An 18,144-nucleotide genomic window follows, 5' to 3' on the forward strand; every position below is an offset into this window, starting at 1 on the left:
AATTAGCGCAATGTGTGTGCTGGGATAGAGGCTACAGAAAGTCTCCCCTCTACAGTGAACACTGGCTTCAGAGGCAGAGAGGCCCAGCTCCCCACCAACTCACCGTGAGCCTCAGTCCCTTCAAGAGTCAGAGATCCCGATCCTTCCTCTTCAGAGCAGCAGGTGTGAGGCGATATGGAAACACGTCACAGTGGCAGCACGTGTAAAAACGGGTTCTGGTGACAGTGTGAGCTGGCAGGAGGACAGACAGGCCATTGGTCCAGTTCTAACTTATACATTGGTTTGGGTTTTCTGGATTGGCGGTTGGCAAATGAGGATCTCTAGGGAGAAATTGCAGATTCTAGACTGACAACAGGAAGTTTTAGACTACTAGGACATGATTGCCCAAGTTTAAATTTAAGTTCTTCTGTGTACTTAGAACTTCCCTGATTCTTATAAGCCTGAGTTTGTCTCTTGAAGTGTGTCTCCTTCCTCTTAGACTTGTTGGAAGGGGCATGTAAAGTCATTTACATAGGGATGTGGTACTAATAACTGGCACATTAAAGCACTAGTGTCTACCAGCCCCTTAAATGGGTTTGCTTCACGATAATGATGAACATGCAAATGGCCGACTTATTACAGTTCCTTTTGGATTTGGTTCCTGGTGGTGCTTTCTTTTCTCCTCCAGTGTGTCATGCTAATTTTATTTGACCTTGCTGAGGCCAGGAACTAGTTAACCGAGGGTGCAGGGAAGGAAGACACGAAGGAGAAGAGCTTCAACCAGGGATATGATGGCTGATCGTAGAATCCTGGAGGCAAATCTTCCGACCACCGAAGGGCTGGAGGGGACTGTCATACCTGGGCAGAGTTTCAGCACAGTTGTTCCTCCCACTCTGCTTCTTCACAGGGCTGGCTGGTTTGGATTTTGTTTCCAGGTGGCTTCTGAATTCATCCTGTCAGGATTTGGAATGGCTTCAATTCTCTTTCTGGGGTTGCTATGACAAAGTTATAGACTTTTTTTTTCTGTGAAAGAATTAGCTGGCTGGAGAGATGGCTCAGTGGTTAAGAGCACCGACTGCTCTTCCAGAGGTCCTGAGTTCAATTCCCAGCAACCACATGGTGGCTCACAATCATCTGTAAAGAGATCCGATGCCCTCTTCTGGTGTACTCATATATAATAAATAAATAAATCTTAATAAAAAAAAAAAGAATTAGCAACTGATCTTGGTATCTAGGAGTCCTTGCATTTCAGTGCCTTCCTTACATCCTCAGATGACTGTTAGTGTCGAGCCTATGTCCCACAGGCTGATGTGACCCCCATCTAATTGCCCCTGAGGTCTCTCAACCCACAGAACAGGCAGGGAGTTCCATGATCTAAGGGGATCCATCAGTTTAGTCATCTGGTTCTGTCTCTGCCCATCACTTGCCGTGTGATCTCTGGTGCTTAGATTTTTCCATTGGAAAACAAAGAGAGGTTACCCGTACCTTCTGAAGTTTCTCTTGCCTTCCTACAGGAGTTCTATGAAGATCTGATTGCTTGGTACCTCGTTCAGCAGAAACCTTGAGCCACTGCCTTCTCTGGGCTGCAGTGTGCTTGAGTTCCTATGGGATCTGTACTTAGTTATGGCTTCGGTCCTTTTATTTGGAAAGGTAATTGCTGGGCCCACCTAGCCCAGAGGTGATCAACTAGACTCTCAGCCAGAGTATGAGCAACCCTGTAGAAGAACGTTAGGGCCTCTGACCCATTCCAACGCTGGTTAGGACCTTCTGAGACCCGAAAGTCTGAAGACAAGGATTCCAATATATTTAGGCCTGTACTAGATTCTGATTGGAGTTTTTCAGGTCAGCTCGGCACAGCCCCAGAACTTTTCTCCCTCCCTTTTCTCCTCCCTCTTTGGACTACGAGATGTTTGTTTCACAGTTAGACACTTTGCTAAGTGATGCAGGAAGTAGGGAAGGCAGATACAGCCCAGCAAAGCAGATAACCAAGTGAAGCCTCTGGATGCTTCTGGGGTCTGGGCAGGGTCAAAGATAAGTGGAAATACCAGGCTTATCACTAAACCCAAGCTCTTCCCTGCCAACCGGCCCACCTCATTCCCAGGGCTCCACAGAGTTGGGCAGCATCCATCTCCAGGCAAAGTAAACAGATCTTGGCCACCGTGGCCAAAGGATGGGAACTCTGTGCCCTATCCCAGCTCTGTGCAGGCCCAGCACCCGAGGCCAGCAGTGGGCATCAGATTACGCCCAGATATTCGCGGTAAGGGTGGTGTTGAGCCATTGCGCTTTGAAGTTAGAGCCTGAGGAACAGTAGGGTCATAGGATCGAAGGAGACAATGACAATTGTTCCAAGGCCAGGTCCTCCTGGACAAAGAAATGCAATCAATGGGAAGCTCTGATTGATGGGTACTGTCCAAGGATAGCCATCTTGGGCCTCCCTAGCTACTAGCAGGGGTGTAAAGGACAGGCAATGTCAACTAACCCTCAAGTGAACTGGAGTGTGCGTGGTTTTCTGAGACTGCTTTTCGTGGGCGTTCCCTTCTTAACTAAACTCGGCCCCACGGAGAGCGTGCACAAACCTTCCAAGCACGTGTCAGCGAGGAGGTGGAGTGACTGGAGACTGAGGAGAATTCTTCTCTGCCTGCATCCATTACGGCTGTTTAATCTCTACAACTTAGAAATACTAGCCGTGTGCTGGACACTGTGCAGATGTGGGACTGACGTTCACTGTCAAGCGCGTCGCGTCACAAGGCTCCCGTGGAAGGGAAACCACGGCAGGCAGACAAGGGAAGTCGTTTCCGTGCATGCAGCTGTCCCATAGCATTTGCGAGGGGCACTCTCTGGGTATCTGCTTCCTTTTCTTGGAAAAAAAAAAAAACCTTAGTATTTGAATTTGTTAGAATAGGACCTCTTCTTTGCCATATGCAGTAATGATAAAAATATACAAGCTAGAGGGGTGCTCCGTGTTCTCTTTCTTAGATGTGTGCTGTGAGTGCCCCATAACAGACCTCTTCCCACAGAAGGGCGTGGAAAACTTTGGCTGTTTTATTTGCCCCCCCCCACCCCATGGTCATTTGTTCTTAGAGCCCCATCCTGGAACTTCCTCTTAGAAAAATGGCTGTGCGTCTTTCAAGCTGGACTTTCTTCATTTCTACTCTCACATAAGAAAGCATTTACCTCATTAGGAGTGTCAATATTCACCACTAGATCAATGATTATATACTTTAACGCCATTCTTTCCTGTGAGACTGTGTGGTCGGCAGGGGGTGGGGGGGGGGTGGGGGTGGGGGTGGGGCAGGTGTCTATTTCTGGTTGTCCCCTGTTTGCCGTGCCTGCCACCTTCAGGCTTACCCCTGAGTACTTCCAATGTGTCAATCACTGATAAGCCTTGTAAGGTTTAGCCTTCTCCTGTAACCCTCTGCCAAATCCAGGAAATACACATATTGATATTTTTCTTATGCCTCAGCACGAAAGAAGTGCAGACTCAGAAGTTAGGTAACCTCGGCCATAGTTGCAGGTAATAACTGGAGGGGGCAGAAGGAGGAGAGAGACAGGAGTTAAATCTAGTTAGTCTGCTTCTGGCCCCCAAGCTCTTAACATTTCTTACATATCTTTAGGACTGGGGGTGTAGCAGAAAGCTTGCTTACCCTGTGCCAGTTACTCCCCCTACTCCCTAACAACAAAACAAAGAACAGTGTATACGTGTGTGTATGTCTGTGTGCGTGTGTGTGTATATATGTGTGTGTGTGTGTGTGTGTGTGAGTGTGTGTGTGTGTGTGTGTGTGTGTGTGTGTGTGTGTATATATATATGTGTGTGTGTGTTGTGTATAGTATATATATATGTGTGTGTGTGTCTGTGTGTGTATGTATGTGTGTGTCTGTGTGTGTATGTGTGTATATGTGTGTATGTGTGTGTGTATATATATGTGTGTGTGTTTGTGTGTGTATGTGTATGTATGTGTATGTGTGTATGTACAGTTTGCTGGATTTTGAGATGGGCTCACATTCTCGTACAGCTCTGGGTAGCTTCAAGCTTGAACGGTTCATCTTCCTGCCTCTACTTCCCAAGGGCTAGGATCACAGCCATGTACCACCCTAACTAACTGTTTTACGTACTGCTCCCCACTCCTTCTTTTACAGGGGTGCTCCTCATTCTTCTGTCTCACCTCTGTGCCCATGTTGAAACTGTTTTTCTCTATACTTTGACCAGATTTCATCTTTAAAGCAGCTGTCCTAGGGAGAGCGCTTTGAGGAAAGGAAACTAAAGTGTCCAGTACATCCTTGTAAGCTGCGGAACTCCCTGGCAAGGGTGCGATGGAATCAAAAGTCTGAGGGGAAATGCTTTCCAATCTAGAGCTCTATGTCCAACCCACTGTTTTCTGATATCCAGTTGTCAGGATGAGAAGTCTGATGTCCAACTTAAATCATTTGTTATGTGATTTTGTTTTCTAACTTCCAGAAATGTTTATTTATGTTTTCATTAAAAATTATTTTATTTTAAAGTGTGCATGAATGTGTGTGTGTGTGTGTGTGTGTGTGTGTGTGTGTGTGTGTGTGTGTAGAAGCATGAACACATGCCTGCTGGTGCCCACAGAGACTGGAGGTGTCAGATCCTTTGGATCTGTTGTGAGCTACTGATCCTGGGTGCTGGCCCTCTGGAAAGGTAGTATGGGTTCCTCGATGCTGGGCCATCTCTGCCGTAAGATTACATAGTAACTATAGTACTTGTTTGACAAATCCCTGAAACTCCAGTTAATTAGATGTGACACTAGCTGGACACATGGAATATGTTTTTATTTATTTTCTTAATTTTATATTATGTGCTTGGGTATTTTTGCCTACATGTAATCTGTGTACCACATGTGTGCCTGGTGCCAAAGGAAGTGGGAGGAGGGTGTGAGGGTGTGAGATGTCCTGGAACTGGAGTTACAGGTGATTGTGAGCTACTATGTGGGTGCTAAATATCAAACCCAGGTCCTCTGCAAGAGCAGACAGAGCTCTTAATCATGGAGCCGGCTCCCCGACCCCTCTTTTTGCTTCTTCTTTATTTTTATATTAATCATTCCATTCGTTTACATCTCAAATGATATCCCACTTCCTGGTTTACTACTCCACTAACCCCCCATCCCACATCTACCCTCCACCCCCCCTTTGCCTGTATGAGGGTGCTCACCCACCCACCCTCTCCTGCCTCACCACTCCAGCATCCCCCTACGCTGGGCCATCAAACCTCCCCGGAACCAAGGACCTCCCCTCCTGTTGCTGTCAGGCAAGGCCATCCTCTGCTACATATGTGTCTGGAGCCATGGATCCCTCCAGGTACACTCCTTAGTTGGTGGTCTGGACTCTGGGAGAACTGGGTGGTCAGGCCAGACTATGTTGTTCTTCCAATGGGGTTGCGATCCCCCTCCTCTCCTCCAGTCCTTCCGCCAGCTCCCCCACCAGGTTCCCTGAGCCCAGTCTGATGGTTGGCTCCAAGCATCCACATCTATATTGGTCAGTTGCTGGCGGGAACTTCCTCAGGACCCACCACACTAGGTTCCTGTCAGCAAGCTCCTCTTGGCCACAGCAACAGTGTCAGGTTTGGTGTCAGCAGACATGATGGACCCCCAGATGGGGCAGTCCCTGGTTGGCCCTTCCTTCAGGCTCTGTTCCATTTTTTTGTCCCTGCTCTTCCTTTGGACAAGAACATTTCTGTGTTAAAAACTTTGAGATGGGTGGGTTTCCCCATCCCTCGATGGTGGGTCATACCTATCTGCTGGAGGAGGTCTCTGTAAGATCTATCTCCCACTTCTCTGTGCATTTTAGCTAAAGTCATCCCCGTTGGGAGCTGGGATCCTCACAGTTCCCTGGTGTCTGGAACCCTCCGGTGGCTGTCCCCAGTTCCTCCCGCTACATATTTTTGTTCAATTTTCTGACCCTCTGTACCTCTCTTACATCCTCTCTAGTTCCTGATACTACCCCCTTATTTCCTCCCCCTCCTCTCTCCCTCCCAGGTCTTCCTCTCCTTCCACCTCCCTCGATCATCCTGTTCCTCCCCAATGCAGGACTGAAGCAGCCACTCCCTGGTCTTTCTTCCTCCTAAGCTCCATATGGTCTGTGGGTTGTTCATGGGCATGGTGAGCTTTTGGGCTAATATCCTCTTGGCACTAAGTATATGCCATGTGTGCTCTTTTGTGTCTGTGTTACCTCATTCAGGATGATATTTTCTAGTTCTATTCATTTGCCTGTGAATTTCATGAGATCATTGTTTTTAATAGCTGAGTAGTACTCCATTGTATAAATGTACCACATTTTCTGTATCCATTCTCCTTTTGAGGGACATCTGGGTTCTTTCCAGCTTCTGGCTATTATAAATAAGGCTGCTATGAACATAGTGGAGCATGTGTCCTTGTTATATGTTGGAGCATTTTTGGGGTATATGCCCAGGAATGGTATAGCTGGGTCTTCAGGTAGAGCTATTTCCAATTTGGTTTTGCCAGCTTGCAATCCCACCAGCAATGGAGGAGTATTCCTCTTTCTCCACATCCTCACCAGCATCTGCTGTCACCTGAGTTTTTGATCTTAGCCATTCTGACTGGTGTGAGGTGGAATCTCAGGGTCGTTTTGATTTGTGTTTCCCTGATGACTAAGGATGTTGAACATTTCTTTAAGTGCTTCTCAGCCATTCCAGACTTCTTGGTTGAGAATTCTCTATTTAGTTCTGTACTTCACTTTTTAATAGGGTTTTTTGGTTCTCTGGAGTCTACCTTCTTGGGTTCTCTGTATATTTTGGATATTAGCCATCTGTCAGACCTCTTTTTGCTTCTTACGCATATGTCTTCATACTGACTTTTTTATTAGTTGAAGTTTTAGGCTACATCTGTTTATTATTTATTGATTAATTTTGTATATATGTGTGTGTTCATGTGGTCTGCACTCAAATGCCATGGCAAACATGTGAAGGTCAGAAGACAACTTGTGGGAGTTCATTCTTCCACTACGTGGGCTCTTGGGGAATCGAACTCAGGTTGCCAAGCCTGGCAGCAAGTTCCCTCGCCCACTGAGCCCTCTCACTGACCCTATATCTTTATGTTTAGTTTTACTTTCTGAGCGAGTATCTTTAAATACTTTAAGATTTATTTCATGTGTACCAGTGTTTGCACCATGTGCACCACGTGCAAACCTTGTGGCCATAAACATAAGAACAGGACATTGGACCTCCTGAAGCTAAAGTTACAGATGGTTTGAACCATCATGTGGGTGCTAGGAACCAAACTCAAGCAAGTGCTCTTAACAGCTGAGCCATCTTTCCAGCCCTGGGAGAGCATCTTAACTTTATTTTGTAATCCATATTTTTGTGTTTTTAAGACTTAGTATTCCTATTTTAAGTCTTCACCGCCATTTGTGTTTCCTCTTCTTTCCGTAAGCCTCCTTCTAATGGCGGGACAGACGGCCTTTCACACGATTGTTGCTATGGGTGACAGCCATTTTGAATTATTCTGTTTCATGTTCTTTATTTCCTCCTTGATTATATTTCTCTCTTCACTAGCCTCCTACGTTCATTGGGAGGCTTTCTGTGAATACCTAGTGATCTTTTCCTGTCTCTGTGTATTGGCCCTAAACCCCGAGTGAGCCGTGGCGCTTTGTGGACCGCTCGGCGCTTGCGGATCATCCTGGGCGGTGTTTCCAAGGGGCCCTCTCTGTCTCAGAATGTAGAACCCTTGTGCTCTGGGCTCTTGAGTTTCCTTAGGTGCAGTTTCTGTCAGGAGGTGAGGTCTCCAGGCTGCATCTTCTCCCTGGGAGGATGTGGGGAAGAACTAACCCTTCGCACTGTCGTTTACCCATCAGTGTCTCAGGGACCAGTGGCTTCTCCGGGATTGTGCTGAGAAAGTTGGCTCTGCTGTGTCCGTGTTCACCTTTGTTCCAGCTTAGGCAGAGGGTTTTGTTTTGCTTTAGTTACTTCTCTTCAACGGCTTCCATTTCCACAGATTCACTGCTCACCCTACTCACCGTGAATGCCTCACCTTCCATCCTCCCGATGGAGAGGTGTTTTACTTTAATATTTGCTCTATCACTTCCTTTCCTATCAGCTTCTGGAAGGGAAGTCTTGGGCCCCACCCCCAGGCCTCCAACCCCCAAAGCCTCACAGCCAGCAGGGAGGCAATTTGCATAAGGTAAAGAGTGGAACTTTAGTCTGGAGCCATCTCTGCTGACACTGGACCAGAACTTCTAGAGTCTGACCTCATGGTTTATTCTTGCACATTTTTTTTTTTTTTTTTTTTTTTTTTTTGCTGGGGACCCGAACCCAGGTATCATCGCAAAGCTTCAGGCATAGCTACATAGACTCCCTAGCAGGGTCGCAAAGCACCTGTGACCTTTGCAGTAAGAGTGAGTTCTACTGGTTTACAATAGTGGTCTGGGTAAGGCATAAGAAGGAAGGATTTGTGATAAGCATAAGGTTAGAGTCTCCAGATGGAGGACACAATGTATATGGGACCATAACGATGGGTTTTATTTATTGAAAGACAAGGCTCAAGACTAGGGCCTAAACAATGCTCAGGATTTTGGGGGATTCAGGAAGGCTGGCTCCTAATAGAAAACCCAAAAGATCACCATGTTGTCAGACAACGTTGACTCCAGTCTTTCCGGTGATGAGGAAACACTACTTCCTCCCCTTGAGGAAAGTAAAAAGCCTTCATGTTTAACAATTCTGGATTTTTCTAATGCTTTCAGTGAGCTATGCCTCCTACGGGGAATGAGATAAATACGGAAGATGAATTTTCGATATGACAGGCACAGATCTGAGTCCAGAGGATAGAGCAGGAAGTTCTAGGTTCTTGTAACTCTTTACAACTCATTGTAGCAAAACATGGATACTTACAAGAAAGGAGACAGTTTGTTAAGGGTAGGATACTCAGGAAGCTGAAGGCTTGCCTTAGTTCACCTATGGCTAGGCTCCAAGGGCAAAGGGGGATATGAGGAAGTGAGGTCCCATGATGACCCTTACTCCGCCAAGTTCATATAACACAAGCTTTTCTGAGCATGCTCACGTGGCTGAATGAAACCCATGTAGACTAAAGGCTGCAGTATGTCCACTACCACCACCTTCTGTGTGTTCCCTGTGGGGCTTTCTCCTCTGCTGTTTCCTGCTCTCCTGCCTCATTGATACCACTTTAAAATGAAAACCTTTCAGTTTCTTTTCTCCATGGGTTCCCACATGCCGTCAAGTTACCAAAGGACTGTGCAAGACTCTTGGAGTTCAGAATGCCCACTTCACAGGGAAATTCTAATCTCGCCCACCACAGGGCAAAGGTCAGCCTGCTTTTCTCAAGAGTGGATCAACTGCTCTGCCCCTCGGCAAGGAAAAATGTGTTGGGTTTGCTATTGTTTATCAATCAAAGTCACTGCTTTTCTGGTCTTTTGGCATGGGGAAGGAATGCCTCTTCATTCTCTGGGCAGCCACAGTTGGCCCCAGAGAATCATTGGGTTGCTTGCGGTGTCCCTTACATTCATGAGAGAGAATAGTCATATCTCAATTCCCAGAGAACCCATGTGTGCATAAACTCACTCCTCCTCTTGTAGACAGAGAAAAGGATTGAGCATTTGTGGTCTCAGCTCCTCCTTGTCTTAGAAAGATCTGCGCGAGTTCCTGTGGCTGTGGTTTCCCAAGGGTGTGATTATCCCCAAGGGTGTGACTATCCACACGGGTGTGGTTCCTATAGGTGTGTTCCTTGCTCCCTCTTGAGGGTGTCAGAGCCTACCTCAGGATTTCAGTACTGTCAGTTTCCTGTACTCTGTTTCTTTCGAAGGTTCTGAGAGCCCTCCTACAGAGGTCTCCTCGCGGTCCTCTCACCTGGAGCTGTATGGCCGTATTGTTATAGGAATAGATTTGAGTTGGAGGGCCACCACCGGGACTTGTAAATTCTTGTGACTCTCAATAACTCTCATGGATAGTTATGTAGAAAAGAGATTAAAGAAGAGATATACAGCTGAGCTCAGAACTGTAATAGTCCCAGACCATGGCCAGGATCTGTATGAGGAAGAGGTGGCCTTTCCTTGAGTCCTGGTGGGAAAGGGCATCCGGTCTTCTATGCTGCAACTGTTGATGCCAATCTCTGGTGCTCCTCCCCTACTCTAGTCTTCTGACTCAACAAACCAAGGCATGCTGGCATCTCTGAGGATGCCAGGTATCTTAGTTAGGGTTTCCATTGCTGTGAAGAGACACCATGATCAAGGCAAACCTTATAAAGGACAACATTTAATTGGGGCTGGTTTACAGGTTCAAAGGTTCAGTCCATTATCATCATGGTGGGAACATGGCAGCATCCAGGCAAGCATGGGGCTGGAGAAGCTGAGTTCTACAGCTCAATCCAAAGGCATCCAGGAGAAGACTGGCATCCTCAGGCAGCTAGGAGGAAGCTCTCTTCTGAAATGAGTAGATCCTGAGCACAGGAGACCTCCAAAGCCTGCCCCCACAGTGACACACTTCCTCCAACAAGGCCACACCTCCTAACAGTACCTCTCTCTATGGGCCAGGCATATTCAAGCCACCACACCAGGCAAACTGAAGACTCCAGTTTGCCTTCAGCTCATGCCACAGGGCTTTGGAACAGTAGCTGACCAAAGTGCCCTATGGGAGCTGCCTTAAAAGCTTGCTGCTTCAGGGAGCTGTAGGGCAAACCCTTTGGTAGTTTAAGTAGCCATCTTTAAAGACAGATAGTATCAGAGACACCGCTGGTCTCCTCTGTGTTCTTTTGGACTTTCAGTAGTTTCCCAGGGATTTATAAACCCTAAGCTTGATGGTTTCTCTCAGAGATTCAACACTGGTGACAGTGAAGCAGCCCATGTGTTTGTGTTGAATTTGCAGAGATCAGGGCACTGTCTACATTCTAGTGGGAACATAGTTCCAGGAAAGCTTATGTCATTGGCTGGGACATATCTGATTGGCTGAGGGCTGGACTTCAGAGATTTCTCAAGGCAGCTACTTCCTGAAGTTTGAGCCATGAAATTCTGGCTCCTGGGGAAAAAACAAGGGTTAATTGATGGAAAAAGGGTGTGTCCAGATGCAGGCAACTTCTGAGGCAGATGAGGTCCTGCCCAAGAGAGGATAGAACATTGTGTTCCCCAAATCACATTTTCCAAGGATTCTTTATTTGTTGTTTGTTGGTTTAGTTTCTTTGTTTTGCTTCTTCTTTTTTTCTGTTTCATTGACATGGGGTCTCACTTGAAACCTTCCTGTCTTAGTGATTAAGTGCTGGGAATGTAGAAATGTGTTTATTATGCCTGGCCTCTATGTCTTTTAAGAAACTTTATTGTTGTTTTTAGGCAAGGTGCCATGCCTTCCAAGCAGCCTTCAAAATCAAAATGGAGCTAAGGATAACTGTAAGCTTCAGACCATCAAGTCTCTAACTCCTAAATGCTGAGATTACAGGTGTACACAACTTGTTATCAGACTCAGAGTCACAGCCTGTGTCCCGATAAGCCAGTTTCAGCCACCCCTCCTCATTAAGGTCATTAAAAGACACAGATTAATAGGAAAAAGAAAAAAAAAAGGTATTTATTCACCATGGCTACAGTGGAAAGAAGGATGTCTTAGTTTGGGTTTCTGTTGCTGCTATGAAACACTATGACCAAAAAACAGATTGGGGAGGAAAGGGTTTATAATTTGTGTACACTTCTGTATTACTTGTTCATTGGGCAGGAATTTGGAGGCAGAGGCCATGAAGGAGCGCTGCTTACTGACTTGCTCCTCATGGCTTGCACAGCCTACTTTCTTATAGAACCCAGGACCACCAGCCCAGAGATGGCTCCACCCACAGTGGGCTGGCCTTTTCCCATCAATCACTGATTAAGAAAATGCCTTACAGCTGGAACTTATGGAGGCCTTTCCTCCACTGAGGTTCCTCCATTCAGATGCTTCTAGCTTGTGCCAAATTGACAATAAAATATATCCAGCCCAGGAATACACAAAACCTGGAGAAGGTTAGTGTTGGTAACAATTCCATTTTAGAGGATATCATCTTGTTAAGTGTTTCCTTAGGGCTTGTATCATAGATTGCTTATAGCATATGTATATAAAAGAGCCAAGGCAACACACACCATTACACAGAATTATATAGCAGTCTTTTTAAATCTATGAAGCCAGCTTCTCCTGTGAAAGTGAGATTCAGAACTTTTTTTCTCAGCAGGGCAAAACTCAGCACTGACTAAAACTTTAGACCTCTTACAGAGTACGGAAGGGGGTCAGTTGTTACAAGTAGAACGTGTACAAGTGCATCTTCTTTTATAATAACAAATACTTATTTTGTCAGGGCAAACAGATTTATACCAGCAAGGGTTCAAACAGCAAACATTGTCCAGACGGAAGATTTAAGATACTGTTTAAGCTGACTAAGAGGTCAGCATTACACTGCATATACTATGAAACCTTTTCCACAGGGGTTGGGTAGGATCTCCCTAGGTTCATCATTATCCATTTTTAAGCAGGAACCAGCCAGTTTCAGGACAGAATGCCTCCATTAGTGCTTTAAAGAACAAACTTCAGTACCAGCTTGTGGATGGGAGGAGCTTTTCTTCTCTGCCCTCTCTGACCCCTGCTCTGTTGCTCTTTCTCATCCAGGGGCTGCTACAGGGCAGCCTTGATTTCTCCACTCGTAGTTTAGCCTGGCTCAAAGTCAAGGGGAAACAGGATCATGCTCACACCTGATGTGCCCACTGCTGGGGTTGACTTTTGCTGCAGCTGCTGCTGCTGTTTCCCCTGAAGCCACATCTTAAATGAATCTGTAATAAGGTAGTTTCGCAAGTCTGAAACATTTTTTTAAAAAAACAAAACACCAAATCTTCTCTTTTAGGTTAACTATAGAATGTTGTTAAGAGCAGAGGACGACTTCAGTTCTAAAGTGACACGGCATAACGATGTATGGCTGCAGACTGCCTTGTGATTCTCCCACGTCTTCAACAAACAAAATGCCTTATGAAGGGCTAAATTATTTTAAAACAACCACCCATATTTTAAGAGCCAAGAAACAAAACAGTCTACTTCCTCCACGTCCTCCCAATTCTGAACTGGTGATGACATAGTCAATGTGTGACTAGAAAGAAAAACAGAAATTAAATACATTTTGGACATCAAGAGATGCTCACTTTGAATCCTTGAAAGATGAAATCATGTCTAACTTTTAACTCTCGTGTATTTTTGAAATGTTAAGAATATTTCTGTAACAAGCAGTAACTAGATGAACTTCTTAACTGAGTAAAACCTTTTATATAGTTAGGCAAAATGAAAACTTGAAAAATTGGCTTGTTATCTCTAACGACATTTCCTAAGTCATACTTTGGAGATGAGAACATAAGACAAACACAGAGACTCTTCCAAACCAGGGAACCGGGCAAGATACCAATATGTTATCTTTCAGGGAAAACGGTTAAGCAGTAGATAGTGGGAAACAAAGGGAAACCATTTACAAACCTTGGCCTTCGCCCTGCTTTCCCCAGACTGAGTTGAACCCAGTCGAACAGTAACCAGACAGAGCACTCAAAGTTTACTTACTAGGGGGCCGCGTCTTCTAAAAGAGACTGGGCAAAGAGGAAGCTCGATCAACCGTCGTTTCTCAGGCCTGATCGTTGTTTCATTAAAAAGGAAAACTGATGAATTTAAGTTAAACTGTATACTCAGGGCAAGGTAAAGGGTGCAAGATAGGAGAGCCATGCTGCTTCTTTTAGGGGTCTTTTTATTCTTTAAAAATAGTCTCTTATTAAGTCCTCTTAAGGTTCCTTATCTTGTTTACTTTTCCATTGCTGTGACAAATCACCACGGCCAAGACAATTTATAGAAGGAAGGGTTTATTTTGGGCATCTGGTCCTTGATCCAGAGAGAGAGTCTGTCACCATCACGGTGGGGAAACCTGGCGCCAAGCGCCATACCCTGGAGGCAGAAACAGCAGTGAGCTTGCATCTTGAACTGTAGGAGACACAGAGATGGAACTGCAAATGGAGGGGGTCCTTTGAAACCTCTGAACCCACCCCATGGGCATACTTCCTCTAGCCACACTGCACCACACCGCCTAAGCTTTGCCAAAACAGGAACCCCCAACTGGAGCCGGGGTAGCTTAATAAACAGAGTCATGACAGAAGAGAAACGACAACATTCTAATTTCCAATACGCAATATAGTTTCCCCTTGCTTGGAGACAGGTGGGCCTGGAGCTGGCCGAGGCTAGGTGTGATTTTGAAGTCATGAACCTTCAGTTCCCACCCCTGGGCTTACAGGCTTACATGACCCTACTGTTCCATTTTGGCCAGTGCTGGGGATCAAACCCAGAGCCTCTAGTAAGCTAGGCAGACCATCTGCCCACTGAGATCCACCCCAGCCAAGTTTCAAGTACAGAACACTCAGCATAGTCTATCGTAGCACCAAGGTTCCTAAGAGACGGGTTTCAGTACAGGAAGGTAACAGGGTTATTTGAACAAAGGAACAGATGGAAGAAATATTCACGTGAAGATAGAGAAGAGGGTGCTAATTCTCTATATTACAACGAAAGAATGGGGTTTATTTTTATAAATTAAAAAAAATACAAAAAAGTAAAAGCAAGCTTCTAAACAGATTTAATGTTGAAACTGTCAAATATGTATATATAGATACAGACGTATAGATATACCCATAATTTTCTTCTTTTAGTGTACGTGAGTGTTCTGGCTTTATGCATGTCTGTGCACCGTGTGTATGCTTGGTGCCTACAGAGGCCAGAAGAAGGCATTGGATCCCCTAGAACCAGAGTTGCAGACAGATGTGAGCCTCCATATGGGTGTTGGGAATTGGACTCAGGTCCTCTGGAAGAACAGACAATGCTCTTAACCACTGAGCCACTGCTCCAGCTCTGTGAGCAAAAGTTGGACTAGCATTTTCATCACGTTGCGTTTGTCAAAGTTACCTAGTGTTTCGTGGATCAGGGGACTTTGCTGTCTGGAATATGAGCATTGAATTTAATAGTCCAATGAATGGAGCCTAAGGCTGATATATTTTTGTGAATTACACTGTTTTGTTTTTGCTTTTGCTTTTTGAGGCAGGGTTTCTCTGTGTAACCCTGGCTGTCCTGGAACTCACTCTGTAGACCAGGTTGACCTCGAACTCACAGATCCACCTGTCTCTGTCTCTGGAGTGCTGGGATTAAAGGCGTTTCACCACCGCCCAGCTGAATTATACTGGTCTTATCTTAAATGTTTTACAATGTAGATTTGGGTCAAATTGTTAGTCAGAGATGAGACAAATTTTAGCAGGACTGGAGGCCGTTAAAGACGAACCTCACCTCCCATTTCCTGGGTAACACGCAAGAAAATAACATAAGAAGGAAAGAGGACACAGGCACCATGGCTTGGTAGAGGTCTGAGGGAAAGCTAATTCCTCCATTAAAGGGAGAGACTCTCAGTTCCTTCTCTGGTCCTGGGTAGAGAGACATAAGCCTCCAGTCTGTTTTGAATTTAATGTCCTCTGTCTTCATGTGCCCTCTTAGAGATTTTCAGCGTCAAGTTTGTACGGTTTTCTTGAGTTCTAACTCATGATATACACTTTCTATCTCTCTTTTGGAAACAGGTCCAAATCCCAAGTGTCTGCTCCACATTCCGGGCTCCACATTCCACATCCAGCCCCATACAGAGCTCAGTTACTGAGACCCACTCCTCCCTTTAGGGAGACTCTAACCCAAAAGACACTTTTTAAATCTCCTTTCTTCCCTCAGCTACTCAAATGTCCAGCCCACTCTGTTTCCCTGTTTTCAAACCCCAACAAAATGATCTTGAGTTTTCTTCTGATTTTGTTTCCAGATTCTCCATCAATAAGATTCAGCACCCACAAAGGGAAGACCCTTCATAGTGTCTGATTGTTACCAAATAGGCCACAGCCTGTTTTTCAACAATGTAGGACCATTCACCTCTTCTCAATGAGCCAAGAACCAAATTAATAACAACAATCAGAAAAAAAAAAAAAAAGATGTATCCAATGTGGCCACTTTGAGAAAAGGATGAATAGGTCTGGTGAGTCCCACCCAAGTCTGCCTTTGGGTCCTGATGTTCAGAGTTAAGCAGAGGTGAGGACCCATTCTAAGCAGGCCTAGTCAAGACAGCTTCCTGCACGAGTCTGACCCATCATTGATTTGGCTCCATTATCCTTCCAGGAGGCAGAGGCAGGTGGATCTTTTCAGAGTTTGAAGCCAGTCCAGTCTACAAATTGAATTCCAGGACAGCCAGGGCTACACAGAGAAACCCTGTCTCTGAAATCAAAATGAAACAAAACAAAACTAAACTAAACTGTTGGTGGAAACAGAGAGGTAGTTACAGGGAGATGGGGGGGTTTAATAGGCCCCAGATCTTTTCTGATGACACTCTTTCGCAGCATTTTTTTTTTTAGATTTATTTATTTTATGTGTATGGTGTTTTGTTTGCATGTGTGCATATGTGCATGATTCCACAGATAGCAGAAGAGGGTGTTAAGTCCCCAGGAATTGGACTTGCAAACAGTTGTAAGCCACTGTGAGTGCTGGCAGCTAAGGTACTAAGCCATCTGTTCCACCCTGTGATGGCAATCTTAGTCCTTCCATTGGTGGAGGATAGGGTTTTGCTAAGTTAATACATACATTCCCAAGGTTTCTCTCTGTCAGGATGTTAGGTCCAACAGATGTGGGCAAGGAGTCGCTCTTTGGTAGGCTAAAGATCACCCAAGATAAATTATATTTTAACCCTGAAACTGCAGCCTTTCAAACACTGCGCCATGCTGGGGTTTAAGACAGGGAGTCTTGACAGAAGGCGGCTTTTCAGGACCTGCGGCTCACAGGTCCTTGTTTCAATGGTCTGATAGCCAGAGTGAGGGTGATAACACAGAGTGAACGTTTTCCTAGGAAACAGTCATCCTGTCAGACTGCTACGCTACCAGACCTGGCACTGTACATACCGGGTTACCGTGTGTACTGCTGGGCCCAGGGCTGTGACGCTACTCCACCAGCTGAGCTACAGCCCCACTCTGGGTATCTGTCTGTGATCTCACCAACAGGGAAACAGACCAGCGACCCTTTCCAGCTTGCTGTGCACAATTCCATCACCGAGACTCCCAGAAACGAGTTTGGATAGCTCCAGGCTGAGCAACAGGAGTCCTGGAGCCGATGAGTAGAGGCGGGCTGCGGTCAAGCATAGCCAGAACACGATTGAAAGGCTATTTGCGACTTAAAATAGCAAAATGGCTCGATGGTACCCATGGGTCCCAGATTTCCAGGCCAGTTTATCAAAATGATTGTGTTCAGTAAAGGGAATGTGGGTGGGGGCGGGGACACCAAAGCCCTCTTCCCTTGGTGCCTTCCTGTATGTGGCAAAAACCACCCTGGGAACCCATGTGCCTGTGTAGTCTGGGTATATATATGTTCCTTTCTGGGCTCTCATATTTCCCACATGGGTGAAAGTTGTCACGCTGGCCTGTGACATCCTTGGCCCTCCAAGGTGCAAATTTCACTTTTAGGTCCCACACCAGTTGCAACCTGAATGTGTCCCCTTCAGATGCTGATGCTTCTGTAAGAGTCTGATTCAAACGCAGTATTTTTGAAGTGTTTGGAAAGCACAGGAACATGGGCTCCTTGTTCTCTGTGACACAGAGACTGGAAACTTAGACACCGGCTGTCCAATTTGTTCATCGCCATGCGGGGAGCCAGGAGGTCGCTGGCGTGTGTCTCCCGAGGGTACTTTTAAGGACGATGACCTGTGGGGTTGCACTTGATAAGTACCCTAGCTCATTGTCTCTCACATCTATTTTTAGGTAGGGGTCCCACGTGCATGTTTGGCAGGGGGCATGAGCTGTAAGCTCTCCTCACAGGCAGTCCAAATTCACATATCATGTATCATCCAGACAGAGAACAACAGAATGCTCACCTTTAGTTTGCAGAAACATTAACAGTCTCATGATAAGTAAAGGCAGAGTTGGATGGTGTGACCTCACAGCTTGTGTGGTGAATTAAATGTGTGTGTGGCTGTGGCTCCTCAGAGCCTGGAATTCTGAAAACTCCTTTGCATAGGCCAGCGGAAGAGATACTCTCGTAGGGATAGTAAATCACTAAGGAATTTATTTTAAGATCATTTGTTTATATATATATATATATATATATATATATGTGTGTGTGTGTGTGTATATATATATATACTTATATATACT

General features: G+C 45.6%; 1 protein-coding gene across 1 annotated transcript in view; it reads left to right on the forward strand.

Moving 5' to 3' along the window:
- The first annotated feature begins 2,149 nt into the window (after positions 1 to 2,149).
- Positions 2,150 to 18,144, forward strand: part of Mylk3 (myosin light chain kinase 3) — a 50,979-nt gene continuing 34,984 nt past the window's right edge. Inside the window, exon 1 of the mRNA XM_032887719.1 lies at positions 2,150 to 2,236. Coding sequence (XP_032743610.1) covers positions 2,150 to 2,236 — 87 coding nt within the window. The remainder of the gene's footprint in view (positions 2,237 to 18,144) is intronic.

The sequence above is a fragment of the Rattus rattus genome, chromosome 17 (assembly GCF_011064425.1).
Source record: "Rattus rattus isolate New Zealand chromosome 17, Rrattus_CSIRO_v1, whole genome shotgun sequence".
Lineage (NCBI taxonomy): Eukaryota > Metazoa > Chordata > Mammalia > Rodentia > Muridae > Rattus > Rattus rattus.